The 26,676-nt window shown below is 33.5% G+C and overlaps 1 protein-coding gene across 1 annotated transcript in view; it reads left to right on the top strand.

Annotated features, from left to right (window-relative positions):
* Window positions 1-4,679, top strand: part of LOC115886214 — a gene marked incomplete at its 5' end in the record, with an annotated part of 128,241 nt that extends 123,562 nt beyond the window's left edge. Inside the window, 2 exon segments of the mRNA XM_030905297.1 lie at window positions 526-639; window positions 4,601-4,679. Coding sequence (XP_030761157.1) covers window positions 526-639; window positions 4,601-4,679 — 193 coding nt within the window.
* Window positions 4,680-26,676: the final 21,997 nt, after the last annotated feature.

Here is a 26,676-nt window from a genome sequence, read left to right as displayed (position 1 = left end):
TTTAAACGGCAATAACTTGTTTAATTTAAATAGTATAACACCCTGTATATTTTACATGAATCATATGCACAATTTAATTGTTACAGGGTGTTCTATTTAAAAAAATACAACTATAATATTTTTTACTTATTTGGGACACTCTGTATCTTGTAAAAATATTTTTAAATTGTAGCCCTAATAGTCCTTTACCGAACCCAAAACTTACGATTTCTAAAAATCTAATCGTTTAGCTACAATACTCCGTGTCGTATGTGGTGAACAACCCTATATATCCTTAATAATTTAAGGTATTATAATATAAAGTGTGTCCAACGAGAGGATCTCTGACAGTGAGTTTTGTGACTTCTCATTTTACTAAACAGATAAATTAAATTTCCTGTAATTTTTTTGATGCCTTCTGCCGAAATCTTCCCTGGCTCGTTGGACAGACTTTACGTTTTAATTGCATTGAGTTTTATATTTTTGCAACTCTAAAATCCTAAAAAAAACTTTAACTAATGCCTGAAATTCTTAAACGATTTTCAGGTGCTGTCGAAAGCATGATCTGTTCTGCCATTTCTGGATCGGAGGATTTCAAACGAAATATGGATTATTCAATTGGAGATTGAATACTTTAATGCACTGTAACTGTGATGAAAGGTAAGTTCCATATTTTTTTTAATCCTATCTGAAATTGCTTACCTCCTGCAATTGAGAAAAAATCCAGCCATATTACTCCAACTGTAATAAAACATACTATAACATGTAACCTTTAAATCAAACAAACAAGTTTTTTCAACCGTACATCGGATACCTGGAGGTATCAGAATATGTTTTTTAATGATATATGTATAGGATCCTATAGTCTAGGAGCTAGCAACGTTTTCGAGAAAGTATTTTAAGAAAGCTGGCTCTTTGATATATCTTTTACTATGCTCTGTGGAACAGCATACTACTGCGCATCGGAAAAAGATCCTGTATTTTTTTATTTAGTCCGTTAAATTCTAGTACCTATTCAATAAAAATCGAACAAGTCTCCATAGCGCAGCGCGCAGAGGTTCCGATGCGAGAAGTCGGAATTGGAGACCGGCTTGGGGTATAAAACTTTTTTATTTTATTTTTGTTTATATTCTGCTAGTAAATTATTAAATATTTGTGTTTTTGAATCACCAGAATTATTTAATACTTTTTTTACTAAACACAAAACTGAGTTGGTTGGGTTGGGTACAGTTAGATACGTTAGATACCATATCTTCATAGGTGTTGCATTTTCAGTGTCACTTGGTATATTAATAAATAGATAAAATATAGTAGTATATTTGCTGCATCCTTTTAAAAAAATATTCAAAATACAAATTTATTATAAATTATAAATTAAAATTTATGATTATAAAAAATATATTTGTTCTTTCCACCATTAAATTTCTATCAAAAGCACTTAGTATTTTATTTTATGTCTTGGACTTGTATTATTGAAAAAGCCTAAATAAAACACTTTAAATAAAAAAAATGGTCATTATTAAATATACGAGTACATCTAAAAGCGAAGTAATATAAAGGGTATACCGGGTGCGTCTCAAAAGCGACTAACCTCTATAACTTTTTTATTTCTTCAGATAAAATAAAAAATCGGTAAAAAAACTTTTAAGTTAAACGGTTTTATCTTATGTGCACTGAAAACTAGAAAATAATAATAACAATTAGGTATTTTCAACTTCTAGTTCAGAAATATTTTAGTACTAGGCAGAATAGCTTTTAGGCATATTAGACTAAAATAAAAACGTGGGGCCCCTCTGAAATCCTACCTATGGCAAAGCATATCTTTATACTTTGGTAGATCATGAGCTCGGCGTTCGCTGGTGAAGCCGCCACGGCTGGTTATTGATTGTCAAAATCTCCAGTTACGATTATAGTAAGTCGATGCAATCCACACTTAGTATAGAAGAAAGTATTACAGCAATAGTTAATGGGCCCCACGTTTTTATTTTAGTCTAATATGCCTAAAAGCTATTCTGCCTAGTACTAAAATATTTCTGAACTAGAAGTTCAAAATACCTAATTGTTATTATTATTTTCTAGTTTTCGGTGCACATAAGATAAAACCGTTAAACAAAAGTTTTTACCGATTTTTTATTTTCTAGTTTTTAGTATTTAACGGAAATGCCTACCGAATATTCCTCATTCTATTTAATTAATTTAGTGCATCATTATTACATGGTTTTTACCTGATAATTTATTACAATCTAATTCCTCAATACATAGCCCTTCCAGAGACTTGACTCGACTTAGAGCCACGTATGCTTGCCCTTCCTCAAACAATTTTGAGCCCAAATACACTACTGCATGGTCGACTGTGCTGCCCCCTGCATTTTATGGACGGTGGATGCCCATGACAAAATTAAGGGTAACATCCTTCTTTCAGCCGTACCATAATTGAATTTTGCTGGAAACTGTATGGCTTTCGGGTGTATAACGTGTATGCCGTCTCTGCCAAAGTCAATCCAAACTGATGGTACATCTGTTTCGTACATTTAGGTTCGACGGAACTGAGGCCAAACAATTTCTGTAATGTGGCCTATAGCACCATTTACCAATCCTTTTGTAACGTCAATGTTAGACCGCAACATTACTTTTGCTCCTACAAATATTTCAAGTACTGATGGTAAGCCTCCAGTCTTATTTATATCTGCTGGTATTATATTTGCTAAATTTAAATTATCTCTATTTCGTGTGGCGTCAATTAGTTGGTCCTGTGCTTTAATGGTATAAATTCGAGATCCCTTATTCCGGAATAGATTTAAAACAGCAGCGTTGTGATTGTTTACTTGCTGATTAGTGGGGTATACCCTTAACGCTTTGTCTGTTACAAACTCATCACTTGGGGTTTGAAGTTCCCACGAGTAATGGACATTTTAGCGGTCGACCCCCAGAGGTCCTGTAGAGGGCAAGGCTATAATATACAACAAGAGGCGCCCAATCTTGAGGGAAAACGCTTGCGACATTACATTTTAGCCACCCTAATGCCATACAGTCCTCAGCACGTTTTAACCTATTACCTTAACTTGGGTGGTAAAGCTACCGCTAACGTAGGTACATCTAATCACCTATTTTTTTTTCTGTCCTTCTAACGTCACACAATCTTGGACACAACTGTTCTGGACACGACTACTCATGCCCTCACCTAATACGCCATTTTGTAACGACGTCCACCTTGGATTTTAAATTTTGTCATAATCACAGTATTCTACTAGTGTAGCCCTTTCATTTGATACCCATATTGAGGGGGTTGTGGAAAAATATGAAATCCGCCATTTTGTACCAGCGGCCATCTTAGATTTACAATGTTATTGATATTACTATATTGTATTGTCATCGGAACTAAAGGTGTGTACCAAATTTCACATCAATCTGACAACAGGAAGGTACTTAAATTTCAATTTCTAATTTTGACCCAAATAAACAAACAAATAAATAAATACCGTACGAGTCGAGCTCAATAAAACCGATTAAAAACGAGATTTGGTATGTTAGTATGTGACATAAGTTTACGTACGCATGCGCATTTCTTATATTTTTACACGTATTTGCGTATACAATTTTTTACGTCTACGTATACATGTCAGCAGCGTTGTTGTTCTCTATATTTTAAGGTTGATTGACGTAGTATTCAATTGTTTTTGGTCACTTCCTGTTTCACCGGAAATGACTACAACTTTTGATTTTTAAATAGCACTCTCGGTTTTTTTTACTTTATTCGATAGAAAATGACACTCTTAATAGAATGACATACCATATGTCAATTTTTAACATTTTCGCTTAAAAAATCGTATTTTAAATTTCAATCTACAGTGCCATGGCTGTGTTAGAAACACTAATTTTTAATCAGGGAACCTTAAAAAATAGATTTGTTCATCGAATGTTTTTCATGTCTTATCCTGGCCGGTTATAAGATACCCAAATCGTATTTTTAGCATATTTGGAAAAAGCATTTTTTTGCGAATAATTTGGCACCAAACACTTATACCGTATGATCGAATAAAAACGGCGTCAGCGATGGCTATGAAATGAATATCGCTGTCATTTTATATGTAAAATTATATGGGAAATGTCATCGATCGTCATTTCCAAGCCAACTGGACGCCATTTTCTTTCGATCGTACGGTATATTTCAACAATACGTATAAGACGGTACGTATTTCGAGACAAATTGTCATTATGAACCACATGTTACAATTTCTAGTAAACTATATGGGAAATATCAAAAGTTGACATATGATACGTCATTCTATTCAGAGTGTCATTTTCTATTGAATAAAGTAAAAAAATGCCGAGGGTATTATTTATAAATCAAAACTTGTAGTCATTTCCGGTGAAATAGGAAGTCACTAAAAACAATTGAATACGTCAATCTGCCATAATTTATATCATATAGGTACTAACATACCAAATCTATTTTTTTTTTATCTGAAAAAATAAAAAAGTTATAGGGGTGAGCCACTTTTGAGGGGCACTCCGTATATTGTTTTTTATAATTGGGTTGTTTCTGGATCGACAACACGAAAAATTAAATATAAAGGGTGTTGCATTTTAAAAAACAGAAAATTACTTTATATTTTTTAAGCACTCTGGACAAGTTCCCATTAGGATATAATAAAGTTAGGTACCTAGAGATTACCAGATCAACTGAAGTAAACATCTAAGTATATTTGTAATATTTTTTATTAATATAACAAAATATACTTCAAAATTATCGAAATTCTTTGTATTTTATATCTAGTTTTATACTTTGAAATATATTTCAACTAAATTTTCTAGTAATTCTAATATGAAATTTAAGTCAAACTATTAAAACTCGTTGTGGTAAAAATAGAATACCCGATACGTTGAAAATCTTTGTGGTGGTGAATCCGTGTAAACATAAGTAATGTTATAAAGGTATACGTGTAGGTATACCTACATCAATAGTGAAGCTTGAAAGACTTCAATTACCAGCGTGATTGATTTTGTTTAGAACTACAATTAATCTCTGTTATTTTTTTGTATACAGATACGATAACAGGCAGGTGAAATCCATCAGACAGTTTTAAACATGTCTACTTTATGGTCTATTTTGCTTTATAATACAAAACTATTTTTATTAGGTTTGGTAACCTGGGTTAACCCAAGGAGAGAATTTTATTTGAGAAAAATAATGAGAAATTACGAGACCTAAAGATTTAAAATTGAACGTAGCTATTATAGAAGAGATATTTGTCAAATAATGTATGTTTATACTATGGTACTAAAAATTACTTCAGATAACTCACTACAAACAGCAGTAGGTACTTATAGGGAAATTATTATAACTTTGGTTGTACATCATAATATACGAGTTGTTTTAATTTCCCTATATGTACGTTGTTTTAGTGGCCTAAAAATAATGAATAATGGAAGCCCTAGTGAAACAAGATATTGACAGGCCTTATACAGAAACTCTCGCCCATATACAGGGTGATTTTCCTACGATGTTTTCTATGGATATCTCGGAAACTACCGGAGATAGAGAGTCGGTTAAATTGGGAAAGAATTGCAGTTTTGTGGGATCATAAATATACGCCTTTCAAATTTTTGAAAAAGTTCATGGCTTACTTAGATATTTCGAAAAATGCAAATTTTGGCTATTTTAAAAATTGTCCCTAATTCCATTATAATCTATTTTAGACAAAAAGTTTTCAGATAAAAATTTTCAGTTGTAGAAAATCACATCCCTAATGAGTTTGTGTTCTCCGATTTTTTCTAAAGCCTATCATTTTTGACATATTATGACACAACATGTTTTTTTTAATGGAACCCATAGGCCATGACTTCATAAGAAGCGCCGTTTTTAAGCTTTTCAGCGATATAAGCCATAATATGTTTTTTTTTAGTAATAATTACTAAGTTATAGCCAATTCTTATCATTTTTAAACAATTTCACTTAGTTAGGCATGGAAACAAGATCAATCGTCGTGAAATGTGAAAATGTCACTTCCAAACTTAGTAAATTAAAATAAATAAAAATTGTAAATATGAATCTTTCAAATGAAGAAAAGCGTGGGGGATTATTGGGGGGACACCCCCCATAATAAAAAAATGTTAAAATTATTTATATCATTATTATGCGAACTCAGGGATAGGAAGAGGTTGACCAATTGCATGGATCTCCTCGACCACCTGGTCTATCCATTTTTATTTTTTTTATGCGATATGGTTAACAACAAGGTTTACAAGATGTTTTAACAAGAGGCGGTACGAGAGAAGTTTTATTAAGTCGACCGGTCGTTCTGTAGTAATTCAGTTTTAAAAAGATGCATTTATGTACTCACAACAATGGCGAATTTTTTGAACATTATATAAAATAACTTAAAGTGTATGTATAGGGTGGACCATTTTGGTTGCTTCTATAGGGTATCTAGGAAACCGTGAGAAATATTCAAATTTTGATACTGCAGTCTCGGGTTCTTTTTTTGAAAAAATTACATTGGCGCAAACGGATCATGACTATCTTGATCGGTTTCGAAGCTACAGGGGGATTCTCAAATTTTGTACTTTTTGAAGATGTTCAATAGTTTGTTTATTTCAGCAATCACGGAAAAATGAATTATACATTCTTAAGGGACTTTTCTGTGTAGAATGCAGTGGCGTAGTCAGACTTTTTCGAAAAAAATATTTTTTGAGATATTAACTATACTTATGTTTTTTTTTAAATAGAAACCCCTGTATATTTTTAAATTTTCTTATTCAGCTTGGCATGGGCTTCTCGAAAATATATAACACTCTATATTTATTTTCACTATTAACCTCAACATTTCAATTTTTTCTTAAAATATTCACTTAGTAGTAGGCCGCGCCGAGTAACAAAGTAAACGGTTGTCATGGTGATCGGAACATGCCTTTGATGGATGCGGGACATTTCATTTCAACAAATTAAAGTATGTGTATTTTAAATAATAAAAAAAGAGTAAATTTAAAAACAGAAACAAAAGAACATATTTTAATATAAACTCAAGAGGTTACCTCAATCGGGCTTCTCAGATGCCGCCGTTAACAGCATTTCAATAGCTCTACTTGATGTTGTTGGATCTAGTGTTACGGCTCCGAGGACAATAATATATTGATTTTATTCATCTTCTTTCTGATAATTTTTCAGACGCGGATTTTGAAAAGATCTAAAATTGATTAAACTATCTTCTAATCTTTTAAAAATGGCTGGGTTTGGTTGCTCGCGCTCTGGATACCGCTCAAAATATAAATCAGCTGCCATTTGCTTATGTTTGCTAGACTCAATATAACATTCTAACACAATATTATATTTTTCAAAATTTTCAAATGTACTCATTTTTTTATTATTTTAAATACACACACTTCAATCTGTTGAAATGAAATATCACGCATCCATCAAAGGTATGTCCCGATCACCATGACAACCGTTTACTTTGTTACTCGGCGCGGCCTACTATCTATTAAGTGGATGTTTTAAGAAAAATTTGAAATGTTGAGGTTAATAGTGAAAATAAATATAGAGTGTTATATATTTCCGAGAAGCTCATGCCAAGCTGAATAAGAAAATTTAAAAATATACAGGGGTTTCTATTTTAAAAAAAAACATAAGTATAGTTAATATTAGTGTTCGACCGATAGGCTTTTTTTGGCCGATAACGATAATCGGCTACCGATATGTTTCAGGCCGATATGATATATATCGGCCTATCGGCGTATTTTTTTAATTGCCGCGAGGGCCGATTTTTATAGTGGCGAGGTTCAGCTCAAGTTCTTCCGCCTATATTATGCATATAATTTAATTCCGAACATCTGGCAACATTGCACCACGGTAGTAGTAATAACTTTGGTAATAATAATAATGAATTAATGACCTTGGTAAATCCTCTAATCGTCTTCGCGACACAGCGGCCGTTTCCGAGCATCCCGAGTTTCTTTATTATTCGGTATTTCCCAGAACACGCATTTTTCGTTCACTAGACTCTGGGCTTGTTTTGGGATTGAATTTGTCTAATCCTGTTAGGGTGTTTATTTTTAAATGCGTGTTGTGTTTAAACTAAATTAAAATGGCTTCAAAGAAAAGTATTTATTGGAAATATTTCGAGAAGAATAAATTATCTGTGACAGCTAAGACTTCGACGGTTAAGTGCCAATTATGTGTTTTATTTATTCGTTACTGTTTATCTTTTTGTCTTATTTTAAGGAAATCGTCCGGTTTGTGTTCCTATACATTCCTATACTAAAGCTTTTTTTAGACAGATTTAAGGGAAATTTTTTTTTTTCAAATTTTCTGTTTTAGTTTATTTTTCTGTTTATTATTTTAAAGAATCCGTTTCAGTCTGTATTCATATATGTTTAATAAAGTTGTTCCTAAAAAAATCAAGTTCAGTTAATTTTTTTGTGAATAATCAATAAAATAAAATATCGGCCGATATACATTTGTATATCGGCCGATACCGATAATCGGCATGATGGCCGATATGGCCGATATTTTCATATCGGTATCGGTCGATCACTAGTTAATATCTCAAAAAATATTTTTTTCGAAAAAAGTCTGACTACGCCACTGCATTCTACACAGAAAAGTGCCTTAAATATATAATTCATTTTTCCGTGGTTGCTGAAATAAAGAAACTATCGAACATCTTAAAAAAGTACAAAATTTGAGAATCCCCCTGTAGCTGCGAAACCGATCAAGATAGCCACGATCCGTTTGCGCCAATTTATTTTTTTCAAAAAAAGAACCCAAGAGCGTAGTATCAAAATTTGAATATTTCTCACGGTTTCCTAGATAGCCTATAGAAACAACCAAAATGGTCCAACCTGTACTTAGTGATATTATATTTTAAATCTTAGTTTGTGTAATGTAAATTCTAAAGATCCGTTTAATAGTATATTCTCTCTTTTTATAAGTTATAAACTCGGTTATAAATCATAAAAAAATAAGAATGCCATGCCAACAAAGTGAATTAGTCAAGAAAGATGAGTATTGGCTATAACTCAGTAATTTTTCAAAAAAAAAAACATATAGCTTATATCGCTTAAAAGCTTAAAAATTGCGCTTTTTATGAAGTCATGGCCAACTATGGTTTCCATTTAAATGGTGGTAATTTTTTATCGAATAATGTAAAAAAGTACCGAGGGTGCCATTTAAAAATCAAAAGTTGTAGCCATGTCCGGTGAAAGAGGAAGTGACCGAAAACAATTGAATACGTCAATCAATCCTAATTTGTGTCATATACTCGCATACCAAATCTCGTTTTTTTATTTGAAAAAATAAAAAAGCTATATGGGTGAACCACGTTTGAGACGCACCCGGTATTAACAACAGCTTAAAAAATGTAATTATTAAAAAAATATATTACAAATACTATATCATCAAATACTATTATATACCGCTATTGTGTAAATATTTGATTTATTAGTAAACACATACACATAACCATACATTAACTGAAACAATCTGATGTCCGTCAGGTTTTCTTTGAAGGTACGATTAGAGAAGTAACACGTGATAGATCAAACAGTACTATAATTTAGAAAGAGGTGTAAATGCGTTATGGACCAAAAAATAAATTGATGTTTAGTTATTCAATAGAACAAGTAAAACGTCTTCCGGTACTATAATTATCGCCATAAAGCATTTGTTCTAAGAATATAATAGATCGTTCCACGTATCAAACGTATTTTGTTTGAATTTGAATATATAACTGATGACCACTGTTCTACTTTAAAATATAAACTGTTTAGATAATAACGCTAAAATTGTATTTAAGCTATTCATAATTATTTTTTAGTTCAATTTTCAATTCTGGATTACAGTACACATCTGACTGGTATGATATTCTATCACATAATGTCATATACCCCATTTGATTGCAAAAGAGGGTTATCTCGCTTATTGATAAAGATAGAACTTTGCGAACTTCGCGAATTTGAGCTACCAAACAAAATTATTGTTATGGCTTCCTTAGTTCCCGTGATACGGGGAGATTTTAAAAATTTTCCAATTTCAGACACCTCTCGAATCTCAGTTGTCTGACAATAGACAGTTAAAGCACGGCCAAAGACGTAGACGGAAACGTATCGTTTGACATGTCCGCTTGCGCAGTGAGAAATTTACTTGCGTTTACGGATACGTGATACGTATCTTTACGTGCCTTTACGTACGTACAAAACGCAAATGATTTTCTGTGAAACGGATTTTCATCCGAATGAGGCCGAACGTACAAATTCACAAACAACTCGTTTCCACAACTGGCTAGTAATTCAGTTATTTCATAAATTTTGGTGCCAGTGTAACAGAAGCGGGCCTATTTTATTACAATAAATTAGTATGAAAATCTTAAGCATCGTAATAAACTCATTTTGGAATCTATTTCATTAAATGCTAGTTCTTAGCCAAAATCCATATGAGGTTTCTAAAAGATGGAATCTAATAAATAATCAGAAAACTGAGGTTGTATATTATGATGATATTCTACACGATTGCTTCGTGTAGGCCGGGTACAGTTGACATAAGTGTTAATATTTATGTATCTGCACTACTAATCCATTTCACCAATATAGTTGGTCTTCCTTCACAGAATTTGAAAAATGATGCGCGTTTGAAAGTGTGATTTCTGAAACTTCTCAACCTACAAACTATCCACGTACATAACAATTTACTTCATCTAAGGATATCTGGGTCCTCATGACTCTCTCCATACTTTAAAATGATCTATAGTATTCCATATTATCCATTTTAGACAAGTAATTTGTATTCAATAAAAAAGTGATTTTAATTAATTATTTTTTAAATTTAGTAGGCATTTCCATTTCTTTTTTAATTTTGTATAATATCGCATAATATATTATGAAATTTAAATTACAAAGAATCTATGTTACTAAAAATAAGGTGCTTTAATTTTCATTAGGTTCTTAGGATTAAGATTTTTGAATTGAAGAATTTTATGAAGTTCGTATTTCCAACACAAAAATGAATTCTAAAACATAATAATTCACTGTTATTTTATAAATGTCTTATTATTTATTTTGTTTCTTTAATATATTATGTACATAATGTCCGTTTTGATTATTTTAATTACACAAAAATATAAAGAAAAATAAATGAACTGAAAACATTATCCATGTTAACAAATAACTTGCGCAGTCAAGGAGTGATTTATGTGAACGCATCACGTCTAAAACTTATAAAATCAGAGTGTATAATAAAAGTTATACTTAATACTTAAAAAATCATGATATCGTACTTCTTCAACGCTATTCGAACGAAAAACGTACAATGAAAAGAAATGTGTTTGTACGGATTTGGAATATGTCGGATGGGATTGGAGTATCCAAATTTATGAAGCGCATAGTTCGGAAACCATAAGTCCCGGAGCAAAAATGTATAGAATCATTTTTACAGAGAATTTTGTCAGCTTTATTTCTTTATATAGAGCGTTTTTCGGTAGATGTCATAATTTCCGAGATATAAACAAAAAAAAAGTGAAAAAAATTACATTTAATTCCTCCCCAGTCCTCGAGCTCATCGTCTATCTTCGGGGACTTTTGACACATATCATCCCAAGTCTAGAGAAATCGTTTAAAACCATTTTCAAAACTGTGGGATCTTTTTGCACCGATTTGTCTAATTTGACTGGGCTATTAGTGGAGTATTATAATTAAATTTGTAGATACAAACAATTTTCTATAAAATCAATTTTATTACTTCCATCTACAAAATTAACATAGTGATAAGAGCATCCCAAAGGTTTAAAATTGATATATTTTTATTTCTATCTATAATTAATAATAAAAATCACAGATAATATCTATCAATTAAGTTAATTCACTTCAGGTGTCAGAATTTGACATTTTTATTTAAACAGGAAATAGCTTTACGAGTATATTTAACATTAATTGAACAAGGTACAATAGAGGTAATTAAAAAACCAACCGTTACAAAAAGATCATTTTTATTCTGCTGGAGTATCATCGCGTGTGATTCGAAATTTTTACAAGCAGCAGGTCGCGTACAAATACAGGGTGTCACCTTTCATACGACACTGTTTCTCCTAGAAAGAACGAAAAATTGTATTGGAATAATTTTTTTTGGAGAATATGTATTATGATTTGTTCTATATTTTAAAATTGTTTGGACCTATAGAGGGGATGTCTCAAAAAGCTAAATAGCATAGTTGTGTCATTTTAATTGATATTATATCATATTAGTTGATTTTCGCATTCTTCCTGGTTGTAGCACCGACATAAAAAAGCGTTCTGATGTTTCTTCTTCAGATTGAGAAAACCTGCATATATATAGCTTCTTCTATAAATTCCATCACGTTTAGATGCCTAATCAGCTTACAGTGCCCGGCTGTTAGTAGACCCTCTACAGCTTTGTTTGTCTTTCTGTCTTTGTTTGCCAGGTTTACCATGAATTTTCGCGAATGCTCTACTATGAACTTTTAGAAGAAATAAGTTCTTTCCGTCAACAGTCGTACGTATTCTTGACTTGAGCCACTTAATTCCACTCTATTTCTACTACAACCAATTTTCTATAACCAACTGTTGACGACAGAACGACACTGATTTAATTTCACAAATGTAGTGCTAAGTTTGCGTCCAGCATTGGAACAAACGTTCACCCCATAGAGGTTCACCCCATAGTGTAGAACACACACAATAATTGCAATAATTTCGAAAACTGTACTAAATTGAGTACTAACGTTCCAACGTTGGTACGGCTACACACACATACTTGTATATAATATATATATTGTCAAGAAAAATGGCGTATCCGCCAGAAATTAAAAATGTATTACTGGTTGCCTGCACAACCGCAACGTATCCGCCAGAAATTAAAAGACTTTTTCAGGCGCCATCTTTTAGTCAAGTCGAGAAGTAAGGGAATCAGACAATGGAATTGTCTGGTATGAAGAAGTGCGCTTTCCGAGAATTGGGGAAATTTCGAGAAGCAGTCAATAGAGTATATAAGCCGGAGCCATCGACCACTGAGACAGTTTTTTGAAATTTGAATATACCGCGTGGAAATTGAAAATCGGACAATTTGGTGAAGGAATCTTATAAATAGTTAGTTGTTGTGTGTTATAAGTTAGTAATTGTGTATAAAGTAAGAAAAATAAATTCGTTAAGTATTTTATCGTGAGTTTAAATTAGTGGACCCACGGAATCCGTAACAATTGGTGTCAGAAGTGGGATTCAAGAGGATTTTAAGAAGAAATTAAGAAGTGGTTGGAAGATTTTTAGACCGAATTAGAGTATTTTTTATGGTTGGTACAAAGGGAACAAGCGAAGAAAATGGAGGAAGTAAGCAAACTATTAGGCGATTTTATGGAGAATATGAGAAGAGAAAAGGCAGAAGAACAAGAGAAGCTGCGAAAGAAAGCAGAAGAACAAGACCGCCTACTGAAAATTCTGGAAAATCAAGACAAAATTTTCGAAGATTTGAAAAATTCAACGACAACAAGACAAAGAAGAAGAACAGGACCGGCTTGAGAAAATTTTAGAAGATATGAAAATTCAACGACAACAAGACAAAAGAAGAAGAACAGGACCGGCTTGAGAAAATTTTAGGCAATTTAGAAAGTCGTCAGAAGAATGAATGGAGGGAAATTTAGAAGATATAGAAACGCGCCGCCAAAAAAGAAAGACAAGAAGATCAGGACCGTCTTAAGAAAACTTTAGAAAATCAGGAATTTCGACTACAGAAGAATTTTGAAGACCTGGAAAAACGACAGGAGAACCAATTCCAAGAAGTCGTAGAAGATCTGGAGGAACGCCTTCAGCAGAAAATGGAAAAATTAGAGATGGACATACAGAAGACCAAGGTACAAGCAAGGACACCTGGCGTCTCTGGAACTGCGAACCTCAAGGCCCCGACCTATGATGGACAAACTACTTGGACAATGTACCACCGCCAGTTTGAAGCAGCCGCTGCTGCCAACGGATGGACTGACCAGGAGAAAGCAGCGGCACTCGTCATCGCGCTGCGTGGCCCTGCCCTGGAATTGCTACAAACTATTCCTGCAGCCCAACAGCAGGAATACGAAACATTAGTTGCTGCATTGGACAGAAGATATGGCGACCAACATCGACGCCAACTTTACCAGGCCCAGATCAAGACACGCCTGCAGAGGTCCGGAGAGAGTCTGCAGGAATTTGAAACTGAACTTACGTCGGCTGGTACACCTAGCATACCCAGAAGCACCGGAAGGGGTTTAGGGGAGGAACTCGCTGCTCAGTGCTTTATTAGCGGACTGAGGGACAACGAATTGCAGAGGGCGCTGCAAATATCCCGATTTTCTACCAGCAGCGAAGCACTGGTCAGGAGCGCTGGAAATAGAAGCTGCATTTAGCGCCATTCCTAAACCGAAGATAGGCTCGGTAACGGTTGAGGAACAGCCAAAGAGTTCTCACATACGTTTGGAGGGAGATGTTTAATAAACTATGTGAATTACTAGTGAACAAGAGAGTCAACAACACCCAGACAGAGAACCAAAAGAAGATTCCAGGATATGAGGTGCTATGGATGCGGCAGGAATGGCCACATCAAACGAGATTGTCGCATCCAAATGCGATTCCATTCACCATCCAGAGAACATCGGCACATCGGAAGATCCCAGGACATAAGTTGCTTATAGATGTGGCAGGAATGGCCACATCAAACGGGATTGTCGCATCCAAATGCGATTCCATTCACCATCCAGAGAACATCGGCACATCGGAAGATCCCAGGACATAAGTTGCTATAGATGTAGATGGGAATGAATGCCCACATCAAACAGGATTGCCGCGTCCAAATGCGATTCCGTTTACCATCGAGAGAACATAGGCACCAGGAAATCAACACTAATGAGCGAGTATTGGCTGAAGAAAACAGAGCCCTAGGATGCTTTCCGTTAGGAGTCTAGGAAAAACCGCTGACAGTTTGGTGATCAACAGCAGGAAGGTCAATGGTAGAAAAATTGGAATGACTGTGGACACAGGCGCTATGAGCATCGTTGGTGCGGACTAACTCAGTGCAAGGATTGAAGATGATGCCTCTTAGAAGAAGAGTGTATTTACGTGTACAGTTACGGGGGAAATGGCCGTTGTACGGGAGAGGCTTTCATGGAATTGGAGTTAGGGGAATTTGAAGTTTCGGCATAGCGTTTTAGTGGCAGACATTGAAGATGATTTTTATCATGGGTATGGATGTGATCAGTCAACATGGTTTTCGTTTGATCACCATAGAAACATCCTGAAAATCGGAAATGAGGAATTTTCTGTATCTAAAGAGAAGAGACCAGGAAATATGGAAGAAAGATCATCGAAATTGTGATGATACCTGGTGATACCAAAGAAGACTGTGTTCGAGAAAATAGAGGAAACCTCTGGTGCCGTGTAGGACGGGTACAAATTATCGACAACGAGCCAGATCGACGACGAGCTACTTTGGGCAAGAAAATGAAACATCGCGAAAGCACTATCAGAGTAAGGAATTTTAAACTGAGAACTGACGAACAATGGACGACGATACAGTTGAGGAAAGATCAAATGGAAGATCCAGACATCGGAGCAATACTACGGCTCAAGGAAGGTAACGGCGAGAGACCACCGTGGCAGGATATTGCGGACAGAGGGCTCGTTTTCAAAGCTCTCTGGGCTCAGTGGAATTCACTGGTGATTGAGAATGGATTGATAAAGCGCACGTGGGAAAGTGCGGATGGCAGGACAGTAACAACTCAGTTACTGGTACCAAGGAAGAAAGTCACCCAGGTATTGGAAGAAATTCACGGTGGTAAAACTGGAGCCCATCTTGGAGTAAACAAGACCTTGAGTAAGCTGAGAGACCGTTTTTACTGGGTGGATTATTGCGAAGATGTTAAGAAATGGTGTCAACGTTGTAAGATTTGCGCAGCTAGACAAAGACCAAGTACTCGATCTGGGGAAGAAATGGAACAGGATAGCGTTGGACTGTCGTTCGAAAGAATCGCTAGGAAGGAAAGATTATTGGACATTCATAAGGCCGTTAGAAGTAAGATTGCGCTAGCCAGTGACCGGATGAAAGCTCATTACGACCTCAGAGCTAATTCTACGGGATTTCAACAGGACGATAGGGTATGGTTGTATAACCCACAGCGCAAGAAAGGAAGGTCCCCAAAGTTAACTCCAGCATGGGAAGGTCCTTATACAGTCATCAAGAGGATAAATGATGTTGTGTACCGGATTCAACGCAGCCCTAGAAGTAAGATGAAAGTAGTTCATCTGGATCGATTGAAGAGATACCAGACAGGAAACCTTGATCGGGACGATCAAATTTGAGAAGGGGGCAATGTCAAGAAAAATGGCGTATCCGCCAGAAATTAAAAAATGTATTACTGGTTGCCTGCACAACCGCAACGTATCCGCCAGAAATTAAAAGACTTTTTCAGGCGCCATCTTTTTAGTCAAGTCGAGAAGTAGGGAATCAGACAATGGAATTGTCTGGTATGAAGAAGTACGCTTTCCGAGAATTGGGGAAATTTCGAGAAGCAGTCAATAGAGTATATAAGGCGGAGCCATCGACAACTGAGACAGTTTTTGAAATTTGAATATACCGCGTGGAAATTGAAAATCGGACAATTTGGTGAAGGAATCTTATAAATAGTTAGTTTGTTGTGTGTTATAAGTTAGTAATTGTGTATAAAGTGAGAAAATAAATTCGTTAAGTATTTTATCGTGAGTTTAAATAGTGGACCCACGGAATCCGTAACAATATAATATAAATATTATTCTTGAATAATATTTATATTTTGGTGGAGGCCAAGTACAGCTTGAAATAATTTTAAAATGTAGTCCAAATGTACATACTTGTAAAATTTTATTCCCATATAGCTTGTCGCTCTTCTAGGAGAGTTCGAGTCATATGAAAGGCGCCACCCTGTATAAGGCCATGCGAGATTACTATACAAGCATAATGTCAGACCATTTATCTCCAATTCAAACGGTCCCGAAGCTGTTAATAACACCCATTAAAAATACCAGTAAACGTATTTACCTAATGAATGTCTTAGCGTAAATTTGTACGTTGTTAAGTAGCTGTGAAAGACTGGACATGCTTTCTACAGTAGAATGGCTCGACAAATATTGATTTGTTTGGTATTTTGATTAGGAGAATGATTTGAGCACGTCCCAAACGGTTCTTAATGTTGCGTAATTGGTTGTTAATAAGCATTTATAATAGTTGTAATAATTACACTATTCATAGCTTTTCGGTTGTATTGTTTAACTTAATTATAAACATTTATCAGTTAAGTGTTGTGATATATTCTATTTCTAAATTATTTAAATAGAATTTATACAATATCTAACATCAGAAAAGGTTTGGAAAAAGAGGCATGGACGAAAGATAAATGCCAAGAGAAAAAAAAACAGTTAGAATTTATTTTATGACTTTGTTAACATGACTTGCAAGGTAAAACAGTTATTGATATGCAGAAAAAAAACACAAAATTACAATTTTGAAGTACAATAATGGCAAAATATTATCAGAAGGTACAGTTGTACAAATATAGGAAGAGACTTGGGGATAGCACCGACCGCGTGTTATTTTATATTTCTCACATCTCTAGCTATACTTGTTAAGTTGTACAGAAAAACTAACAACGTGGAAGAATTATCTATGGAATGAGGGAATTCTCAAGATGTAATTTACTCAGATATATTGATAGCTAATCAGATATATTGAATACTCAGATATACCGGGTGCGTTTTAAAAGTGGCCCATCCCTATAACTTTTTTATTTTTTCAGATAAAAAAATGAGATTTAGTATGTTAGTATATGACATAAATTAGGATTGATTGACGTATTCAATTATTGTTTTCAGTCACTTTCTGTTTCACCGGAAATGACTACAACTTTTGATTTTTAAATGGCACTCTCGGTATTTTGTTTTACTTTATTCGCTAGAACATGAGACTCTTAATCGAATGACATATCATTTGACATATTCGCTCAAAAACAAATTTTATTTTAAATTTCAATCTAGAGTGCCATGGCTATGTTAAAAACACTAATTTTTAATCAAGGAGCCTTGGTAAAATAGATTTGATCGCCTAATGTTTTTAGCGTCTTGTCCTGCCGGTTAAAAGATGCTCAAATCGTATTTTTAATCATATCTCAATTTTTTCAAATGGAACGAGGGTGGCTCATTAGCATATTTGGAAAAAGCATTTTTTACGAATAATTTGATATCACACACGAGTATTTCGAGTCAATTTGTTACAATTTCAAATAAACCATATGCGAAAATGTCAGAAGTTCACATACGATATGTCATTCTATTGAGAATGTCATTTTTTATCAAATAAAGTAAAAAAATACCGAGGGTGCCATTTAAAAATCAAAAGTTGTAGTAATTTCCGGTGAAACCAAAAGTGACCGAAAACAGTTGAATATGTCAATCAATCTTAATTTATGTCATATACTAACATACCAAATCTCGTTGTTTTATCTGAAAAAATAAAAAAGTTGTAGGGGTGAGCCAGTTTTGAGACATACCCGGTATTGAAGCTAATCATCAATAGCACACAAAAATATTAAGATCTTTTAAGCTTTTTAACCCTGGAGAAAACCCCAGAAATGGATAATCGCAACATTCAGAGCCATTATTTATTAAATTAGATTCTTCAGGTGACTATCGACCTGATACACACTGTGACCCCTTTTTCAGATCTATTGTGGTCCTCTTCTGGTCCTTAGTTCTACTAAGTTACATTCTCTAGTCCTATCCTTTTCAAAATGTCTAGCAACTTAGAAACTGAACCCCCTCTGTCAATGGCCTATCATTACCTATTATAAAACATGTCCTGTCGTTTCTTCTTCAGATTAACAGAACCTGCACATGGCTTCGTCCGTCATTCACATTAGCTTTTGATGACTATTTAGCTTGTTAGTAGTTGAACTTTTTCGCCTGTTTGCCCTGGTCAGTTTCTCCACCATTCTAGAGATTTGTTGACCACCCATTGTTCTCCGGCTACTCCCGTGACTGCTTTTACAACGCCACAGAAGGGTTCTGCGCCTAATGAATGGCATTCATGGGCCTTGCCTGGCTATTTCTATCAAATATCTAAAGTTGACATATGATATGTCATTCTATTCAGTAAAAAGTAAAAGTAAAAAAAATTAAAGAGTAAAAAATACCGATGGTGTCATTAAGCAAAGTTATAGCCATTTCCGGCGAAACAGGAAGTGACCAAAAACAACTGAATACGTCAATCAATTCTAATTTATGTCATATACTAACTTAGCAAATGTCGTTTTTTATCTAAAAAAATATAAGTTTTTAGGGTGAGCCACTTTTGAGACGCACGGTATACAGTACGTCTGTCCGTTCTGTAGCTACAGGGGTATCCCATTGAGAGGAAACGATATTATCTCGATGTTTTCGTAAAAAAATAGACGACGCGTCCCATCAATAAAATTCGACAAATTTGCAAGTAGCCAATAAAATGAGTGGGCAGAGCGAGGCACAGTTCCAGCAGACGTACTGTAATAGGTAGCGGTTTACAAAATATATTGCTGTTTATTTAAATGTTTTTGTCCGCATTCCTTTCATAGACACAGATCCAACCTTAGACGTACTGTAGCTAGTAGGTACTTTGTTATGTGTAACCACAAAACTTTTTATAGTACATCTGCTGGATCTGTTGATGCAAAATACGGACAAAAAACTAAATTAATAACAACAGCAATATATTTTCTACGATCGATTTGACGAATGCGTCACCTGACTACTACAAACGTTGAGCCACAATGATGGGGAACACGTCGTCAATACAGCTATCAGCGTCGTTTCCCTCACAATTAACAGAACAATTGAAGCTAATAAAAAAGAAAAAATTTTGGTTGATATATTGAGGTCCAACATTTTATACATAGAATTTTTGTTGTTATATATTTAATACCTTTTATTAAAAATAACGTAAAAGAAGGATACTATTCAAGTTTATGACATGTATACTTATTAAATGTTATTAAAATGTATTATAAAAAAAAAAAAAAAAAAAAAAAAAAAAAAAAAAAAAATACGTTTTTTATAAAAACCTACCTTGTTTTTTCTATCAGCCTTACCAGACATTCACACAATCAATATTCTCCTGTGCACCCCTCTAAGCGATGCAAAGTTTTATTATCTTGCCACGTTGTCACCACAAATATACCGGCTATTTAGAGAGAGCATTTTTCATTCGCTTTTATCTATGTCCACCATCTCAAAAAGTTTTTGATTTTTTTTACCTGCCGGCCGCAGAGAAGACGGCTCTTTTCTGGGATTTTCGACCCTTTGTCTGTTATCTCCTCCATCGTCCTGCATATTTACTTAATTTAATTAGATATAACATCTTCCCTTTATTTAAAATGCGTATAATGACACGTTTAATACGTCCTTTTGTATTAAGACTTTTTCCGAATCCTGGTTTGGAATTTAAAGTTTGAGAAGTTGAGAGTAGCTTAAGGGGAAAGAGATATACAGAATGTTAACACATTCAAAACACGAGAAAAGTGTTGATATGAACCGCCTATTTAAAAATAGATATATTTCTTTAAATTCTATACATTTAGTTTTAAGACACTCTGTATATAAAGAAAATTATTGATTTTAAAATATTATTCGCAAAACCAGAGAGTTGGTAATGAACGAGTGCAGTAACTAATGATATGCTCAAAGTTTTCTCTTCTAATCAGGAACCCTAATTTAGCATATTATTTGTCCTCTTGAAAGATCGAATTATCAGATATCTACCTGTGTTTGCTAATTATTTTAAAAGTAAAGTAGTACTAAAAGTAAAAAAGTAAAAAATAATACTGAGACACTTAATGTCCTTAGGCCCTCTAAAATTTCGATTCAATTAAATGATAATAATAATTAAATGGTAATTTAATGGAACACAATCAATAAATTATTTTCAATATTTTATCCATCCTGTATACGTACTGGGCGACGATATAGTATCAACTTAATTAAGATTGTCAGGTGTAAAAAGGCGTGAAAACGATAAAATGAGCCGCTGCAACAGTTGGCGGTCATTAAAGGAAACTGCCATCGATAGTTTTAGTTCTCATAATGCCGTTATGGTTGAAATTATATTAGCTTAATACCGGATGCTTATTGACTCATGTTTTTGTATTTTTTATTGTAATTTAAGATAAAATTACTTAAGTGGTTAAATAAATTAATTATTAGTTACACTCAACTAAGTATTTATATTAAGAGAAAAAATCCGCATTTATGTATTGAAAATTTCACACCTCACTTTTCAGCCAATAACATGCTTTAATGTTGACTAGTTACCATGGCAGCTGAAAAATTTCGGAAATTTTTTTCGAGGCGCCACGAAACTTTAGTGGAGATTTTTTGACAGTTGAAAAGGTAAACATAAGATCTACAATCATAATGTGAATGAACTTCAATGTCTATATATTGAAATATTACCCATTTGAGTTTTAGCATTTGATGTAACTAAGGTTAGTAATATTTTTATTTAAGGAAATATATGCAGATATACCTACATATGAATTTCTTCGAAATTGCCATGTTCTAAAAATATAGTTCTACCGCCTTTATTTAACTAAAACTGGTATTTTCGGGTGTTATCTGGTTTTATATTTTCAATTTCTTCTTTAATGACTTGTTGGTTTACTTTTTCAAATCGCGACATTTCGCTATACACTTCTTACTCTACATACAGACGTTTTAAAACTAGTAATAGCTTAATGACAGAATCACAAACAAAAATGACAAAACACATATGTCAAAAACATCAATACCTTGGCCAACTTAACAAATTGAAATTATTTTTAAAATGTCATGTTGGATTAATATTTTTTTTCAAATTTAGGTGTGAAATTTTCTTACCGAATACCACGCAAGCTCAAATTATTCCTGGAAATTTTCTTTCGGGCACGAATATTTTAGGAAAATTATCCCTCGTCTTCGACTCGGGATAATTTTCAAAATATTCGTGCCCTCAAAAAAATTTCCGAAAATAATTTAAGCTCTTGTGATATTATAAGTGAAAATTTATTTTTGTTAAATATTCAGAGTCCGGCAATACTGCGTCGCGTCGGGCATCTGTAGCTCCTAAAATAAACAATTTAAAAATGTTGTTTAAATGCAAACCTAAAGTATGTACCAGGATGTATTTCAGGAAAATATTTTAACTTCTATAGAGTGACTCAAAAAAGTGTGAGTGGATCTGGATATTTTTTTTTAATGGAACACCCTGTATATTATTGCATTTTTGGCTTCCTTTCTGATCACTTTACATAATCGTAAGCAGTGGCAGTTTGGGGGCCATGGGAGATGACACCTATAATCTGGAAATTATGTAAAATATTAGGTTTTTGGGTAAAAATGTTACCCTAAAAAGCATATTCTACGTTGCTTTTTATTTTGGCCCCCCCCCCTAAAATAAATTTCTGTATCCGCCCCTGATCCTAAGATATGTGTAAATATATTTCGATAGTTTCAGAGGTATTAAAAAACAAATCAAAATATATATTTTCAACCCTTCTTAAAGAATTATTAAAAATACAGAACTGTTCTAAAATCAAAACTAGATTAGGTATTTACTATAGATAGATGTTCTTACTTTGCTATAATATGGTAATCGCAAAATCATAGTGGATGTCAATATTCTACGCCAAACTTTTCTAAAATATACTTTTTATTTGTTTTTTTTAATAAAACACCCTGTATATTATTTTTTTATTATGTGAAGAGTTAACCAATGAACATTTTTTATATTTAAAGTATTTTAAAATTTTAATAGTTTTGCAGATACACGCAGTATTATTTCATATTGTGCATTCAATGGTAAAATACGAGAGGAAAATCATTGGGTGGCTTTGATAAAAATTTACTGTGGAAAATTCCATATGAAATATAAAACCGCGAATATCTGCGAAACCGTTAAAAATTTTGAAATAGATACTCTAAATACAAAAAGTATTATTTTTTTAATTCTCTATCTACTGAAAAAAAAATATACCGGGTGTTACGTTAAAAACAACGAAGAAAAGTCATTTTATATTATAGAAAGTTTGGCGTAGAATTTTGAACCTCCTGTATGATTTACGATTTTCAAAATTATAGCAAACTAAGTACAGACCATCTAAAGTAAATACCTAATATAGTTTTGGTTTTAGGACAGTTTCTGAATTATTAATAATTTTTTTAAGAAAGGCTGAAAATGTTTTATTCATTTATTAATATCTCTAAAACTATCAAAATATATTTACTCATATCTTAGGGTTATGTAAAGTGATCTGAAAGGAAGCCAAAAATACAATAATATACAGGGTGTTCCATTAAAAAAAAACTCATCCTAGTTTTTTGAGCCACCCTATAGAAGTTTAAATATTTTTCTGAAATACATCCTCGTACATACTTTATATTTACACTTAAACAAAATTCCCAAGTTTGTATTCTAAGAGCTATGCCTGACGCACTATTGCCGGATCCTGTAGAATAAACAATAAATATAAAAATTCTTTTTGTTTTACATATGAAATAACGATGATATAACGATGAACGAAATAACGAATGATCTACAATTCCAAGTCTGACGCCGTTCTTTGTTTAATTATATAATATTATATTAAATTGTTTAATGATATAAAATCCGTATTATTAACGTACTGTACCCAAAATACGCAAATCTACGGATTAATCCGTAGTTCTGGCAACACTGTATCCGGCAACCACTCACTCTGTCGACTGCAGTGTTGCCAACACAGTAGATTTTCCACTAGATTTAGTGGTTTTTATAGTCATTTAATGGAATCGTGTTATCAAAATCCACTATGGTGGGAATTCTAGTGACCATGAAATTTTTTAGCGGAATTTTTAGTGAAAATTATTTTTTTTGCAAACTGATGGTACTTTTAATATTTTAAAATTTTTTAGTAATGTTAAGGCACAAAATATACAAATCAAGTCATTTTAGGCAACCCTCTTGCCACTTGATAAAGCGCCGAATGTCAAATGTCACCTGCGCCTGCGCAAGAAAGCGCCGAATGTCATTTCCTGTTTTCTTTAAATTTACAAAATACTAAAATCACAACCTATTTTCTGTTTTTAATTGCAAAACCCTCTGAAAAAGATTGCATAAGTGAACTATGTTGAAAATCGCAATAATAAATGATAAAACATAATATTAATAAATTATATTTTTTGCAAAAAAAATGTAGTGGAATTCTAGTGAAATTTAATAATATTTTTATCTGGAGTGGAATTAAATATGATTTCTGGTGGAATGTCTTGTAACAAAGTTGGCAACACTGGTCGACTGAAAGCAATATAGTGTACCAACTGTGTCCGCTGCGCTGTAAACGACTATCATCGGTGCAGTGCTAAACAATCTCGGAATTCTCGGACAGGCTGACGGTAACGCCAGCTACATCTCAGACATGTTTTGTGTCACGGAATCGCCCAAGAATCGCCCATAAGGTTGCGCATCTATTTATTTCCTCAATCAACGCTATTACTCTTTCTTTAATATTCGTTCGTTCAGATCAAGTTCAATGCTGTTAATGCTATAAACCACGACAGTATATGTCGACCAGGGCTTGTACATCATGTCTTACTTCAGATTTAGAGATATACTGTTTAAGTAAGCTGAATATTTAGCAGGAATAACGTACAGTTTATTTAATCAGCAATTTTCAGGCGTACAAAGTTTCAAATGTAAACTACCTCCGAATAAGTAAAATACACATTGAAAAATGTTTATTTAGAGCGAAAGTCAGTTTCGGCAAAATAAAAAATATGTCTGGGGTTATGATTGACTCGGGCCTTATGGATAGTAAATATAAATGCTTATTAAACTTTGAAGAATAAACATGTTAAATATCTTTTGATTTTTTATTATTGTATATAATCCTTGCATATATATTTTTAATTCGTAAATTATGAACGTGTGTTTATTTACCTTTATTTTTTTACTTATTAATAAAAATTCTGTAGCTCTACATTGGATTGGGATACACGGTATCACAAGTAAAGTTCTAATAATATACGATAATATCACCATATACCGATCATAAAGGATATGAATACTAGAAGAATATTTGACAGACAAACTGCTATGATACTATTCAATATTTTTCCTCAATCGATTGTTAACCGATATCTCGAGGAATGACTGCAATTGGTTAAAAATGACGAAATATTTTACTTTGGTGGCTAAAATTTGGTATATACTAACATGTGAAATTAAGAAAAGAAACAACTTTATTAAATTAGGTTTTTCAAAATTTGGTCAATAGATAAACTTATTTCTAAACAATACATTTTCTTAAATGTCAAATTTGAAAGATACCTGCTTCATTAGCAATTTGTTTAAATTTTAATACTCACACATTTTTATAATATAATTTAAAACAAAAATTAACGCAAGCGTAAAATTTACTGAAAAAATAATCACAATTCGTTTTGAAAAAGACTTCAATCTTAAGTTTTAAATCAGTTTTCGAAAAATGACTTAAGTCATTAAAATGATTTAAATCAAAAAAATAAGTCTATGAGCTTGCAGCTCTGTTTCTGTTAAATCAGTTTTCGAAAAATGACTTAAGTCATTAAAATGATTTAAATCAAAAAAATAAGTCTATGAGCTTGCAGCTCTGTTCCATATGATAACGATCTTTTTCTCTTATACTCTATGCAAACTCTATGTTAATAAAATTAAATTATAAGTTTTTGTAATAAAATCCATTTATTCAAAAAAGTCTTTATTTCGCCACTGGAAGAAGATATCTACAAAATAAAATTGTTATTTTTCGTAAACACACTGCCATGCCGCCTTAATCTAACGGAGACTAACAGCGCTTTCATATGGAGCGGACTGTCCGCGACTTTGAGCAAGTACCATGAGTTTATATGAACAATTTCACATGGTCTCGTATGCTCTGTCCGGATGATTTCGTCCGACGGCTATCTTGAAAAAACACGACGGACGGTCCGCTCCATCTGAAAGCGCTGTAGTTGTTAGTAGTGGCTTACTACCAGCGCTTTCAGATGGAGCGGAGCATCCGCGCGGACCGTCCGCGCTGTTTTTGTGCTGCATGTTTTTTCAAGATAGCCGTCAGACGAAATCATCCGGACGGAGAATACGCGACCCATGTGAAATTGTTCATTTAAACTCATGGAACTCGCGGACGGTTCGCGCGCATGCCCCGCTCCATCTGAAAGCGCTGTAGTGAACAAATTTGCCTAACGGACAAAAAATGCTTAACGTTTCGGAAATAATATGTCTTTCCCTCGTCGGTCGGAAGCAAAAAAATACAAAGAACAAAGAAAAGAACTATTTCAAATATCTAAATGCAACTAACACTTTAGTTTTTTATAAAACAGATACGTGTACAAAAACCGGTGACCTTCTGTTAAAATGACATTATATCAAGTGAAACTTCAAAATTAACAATAATTACTACCTGATAACAATTACGTATATACATACATACAGCCGTTACTCGCTGATGAGTATTCGACACACATAAAGAAAATGGTCACGCAAGGCGTTTTCTTTCATGAGCTTTTCTGCCAGTGAAAAGCCCGATACGTGATGTTATCTGACTACCGCACTCCGGACATTCAAAAATCTCATTGCTTTGTTGCCTCTTTACTTTTTGGTTATCGCTGTTAACTGAG

This window comes from Sitophilus oryzae, unplaced genomic scaffold (genome assembly GCF_002938485.1).
Source record: "Sitophilus oryzae breed Bouriz unplaced genomic scaffold, Soryzae_2.0 scaffold_474_pilon_pilon, whole genome shotgun sequence".
Classification (NCBI taxonomy): domain Eukaryota; kingdom Metazoa; phylum Arthropoda; class Insecta; order Coleoptera; family Curculionidae; genus Sitophilus; species Sitophilus oryzae.
The sequence above is the reverse complement of the archived record's forward strand: the minus strand, read 5'-3'. Positions and strand labels throughout refer to the sequence as shown.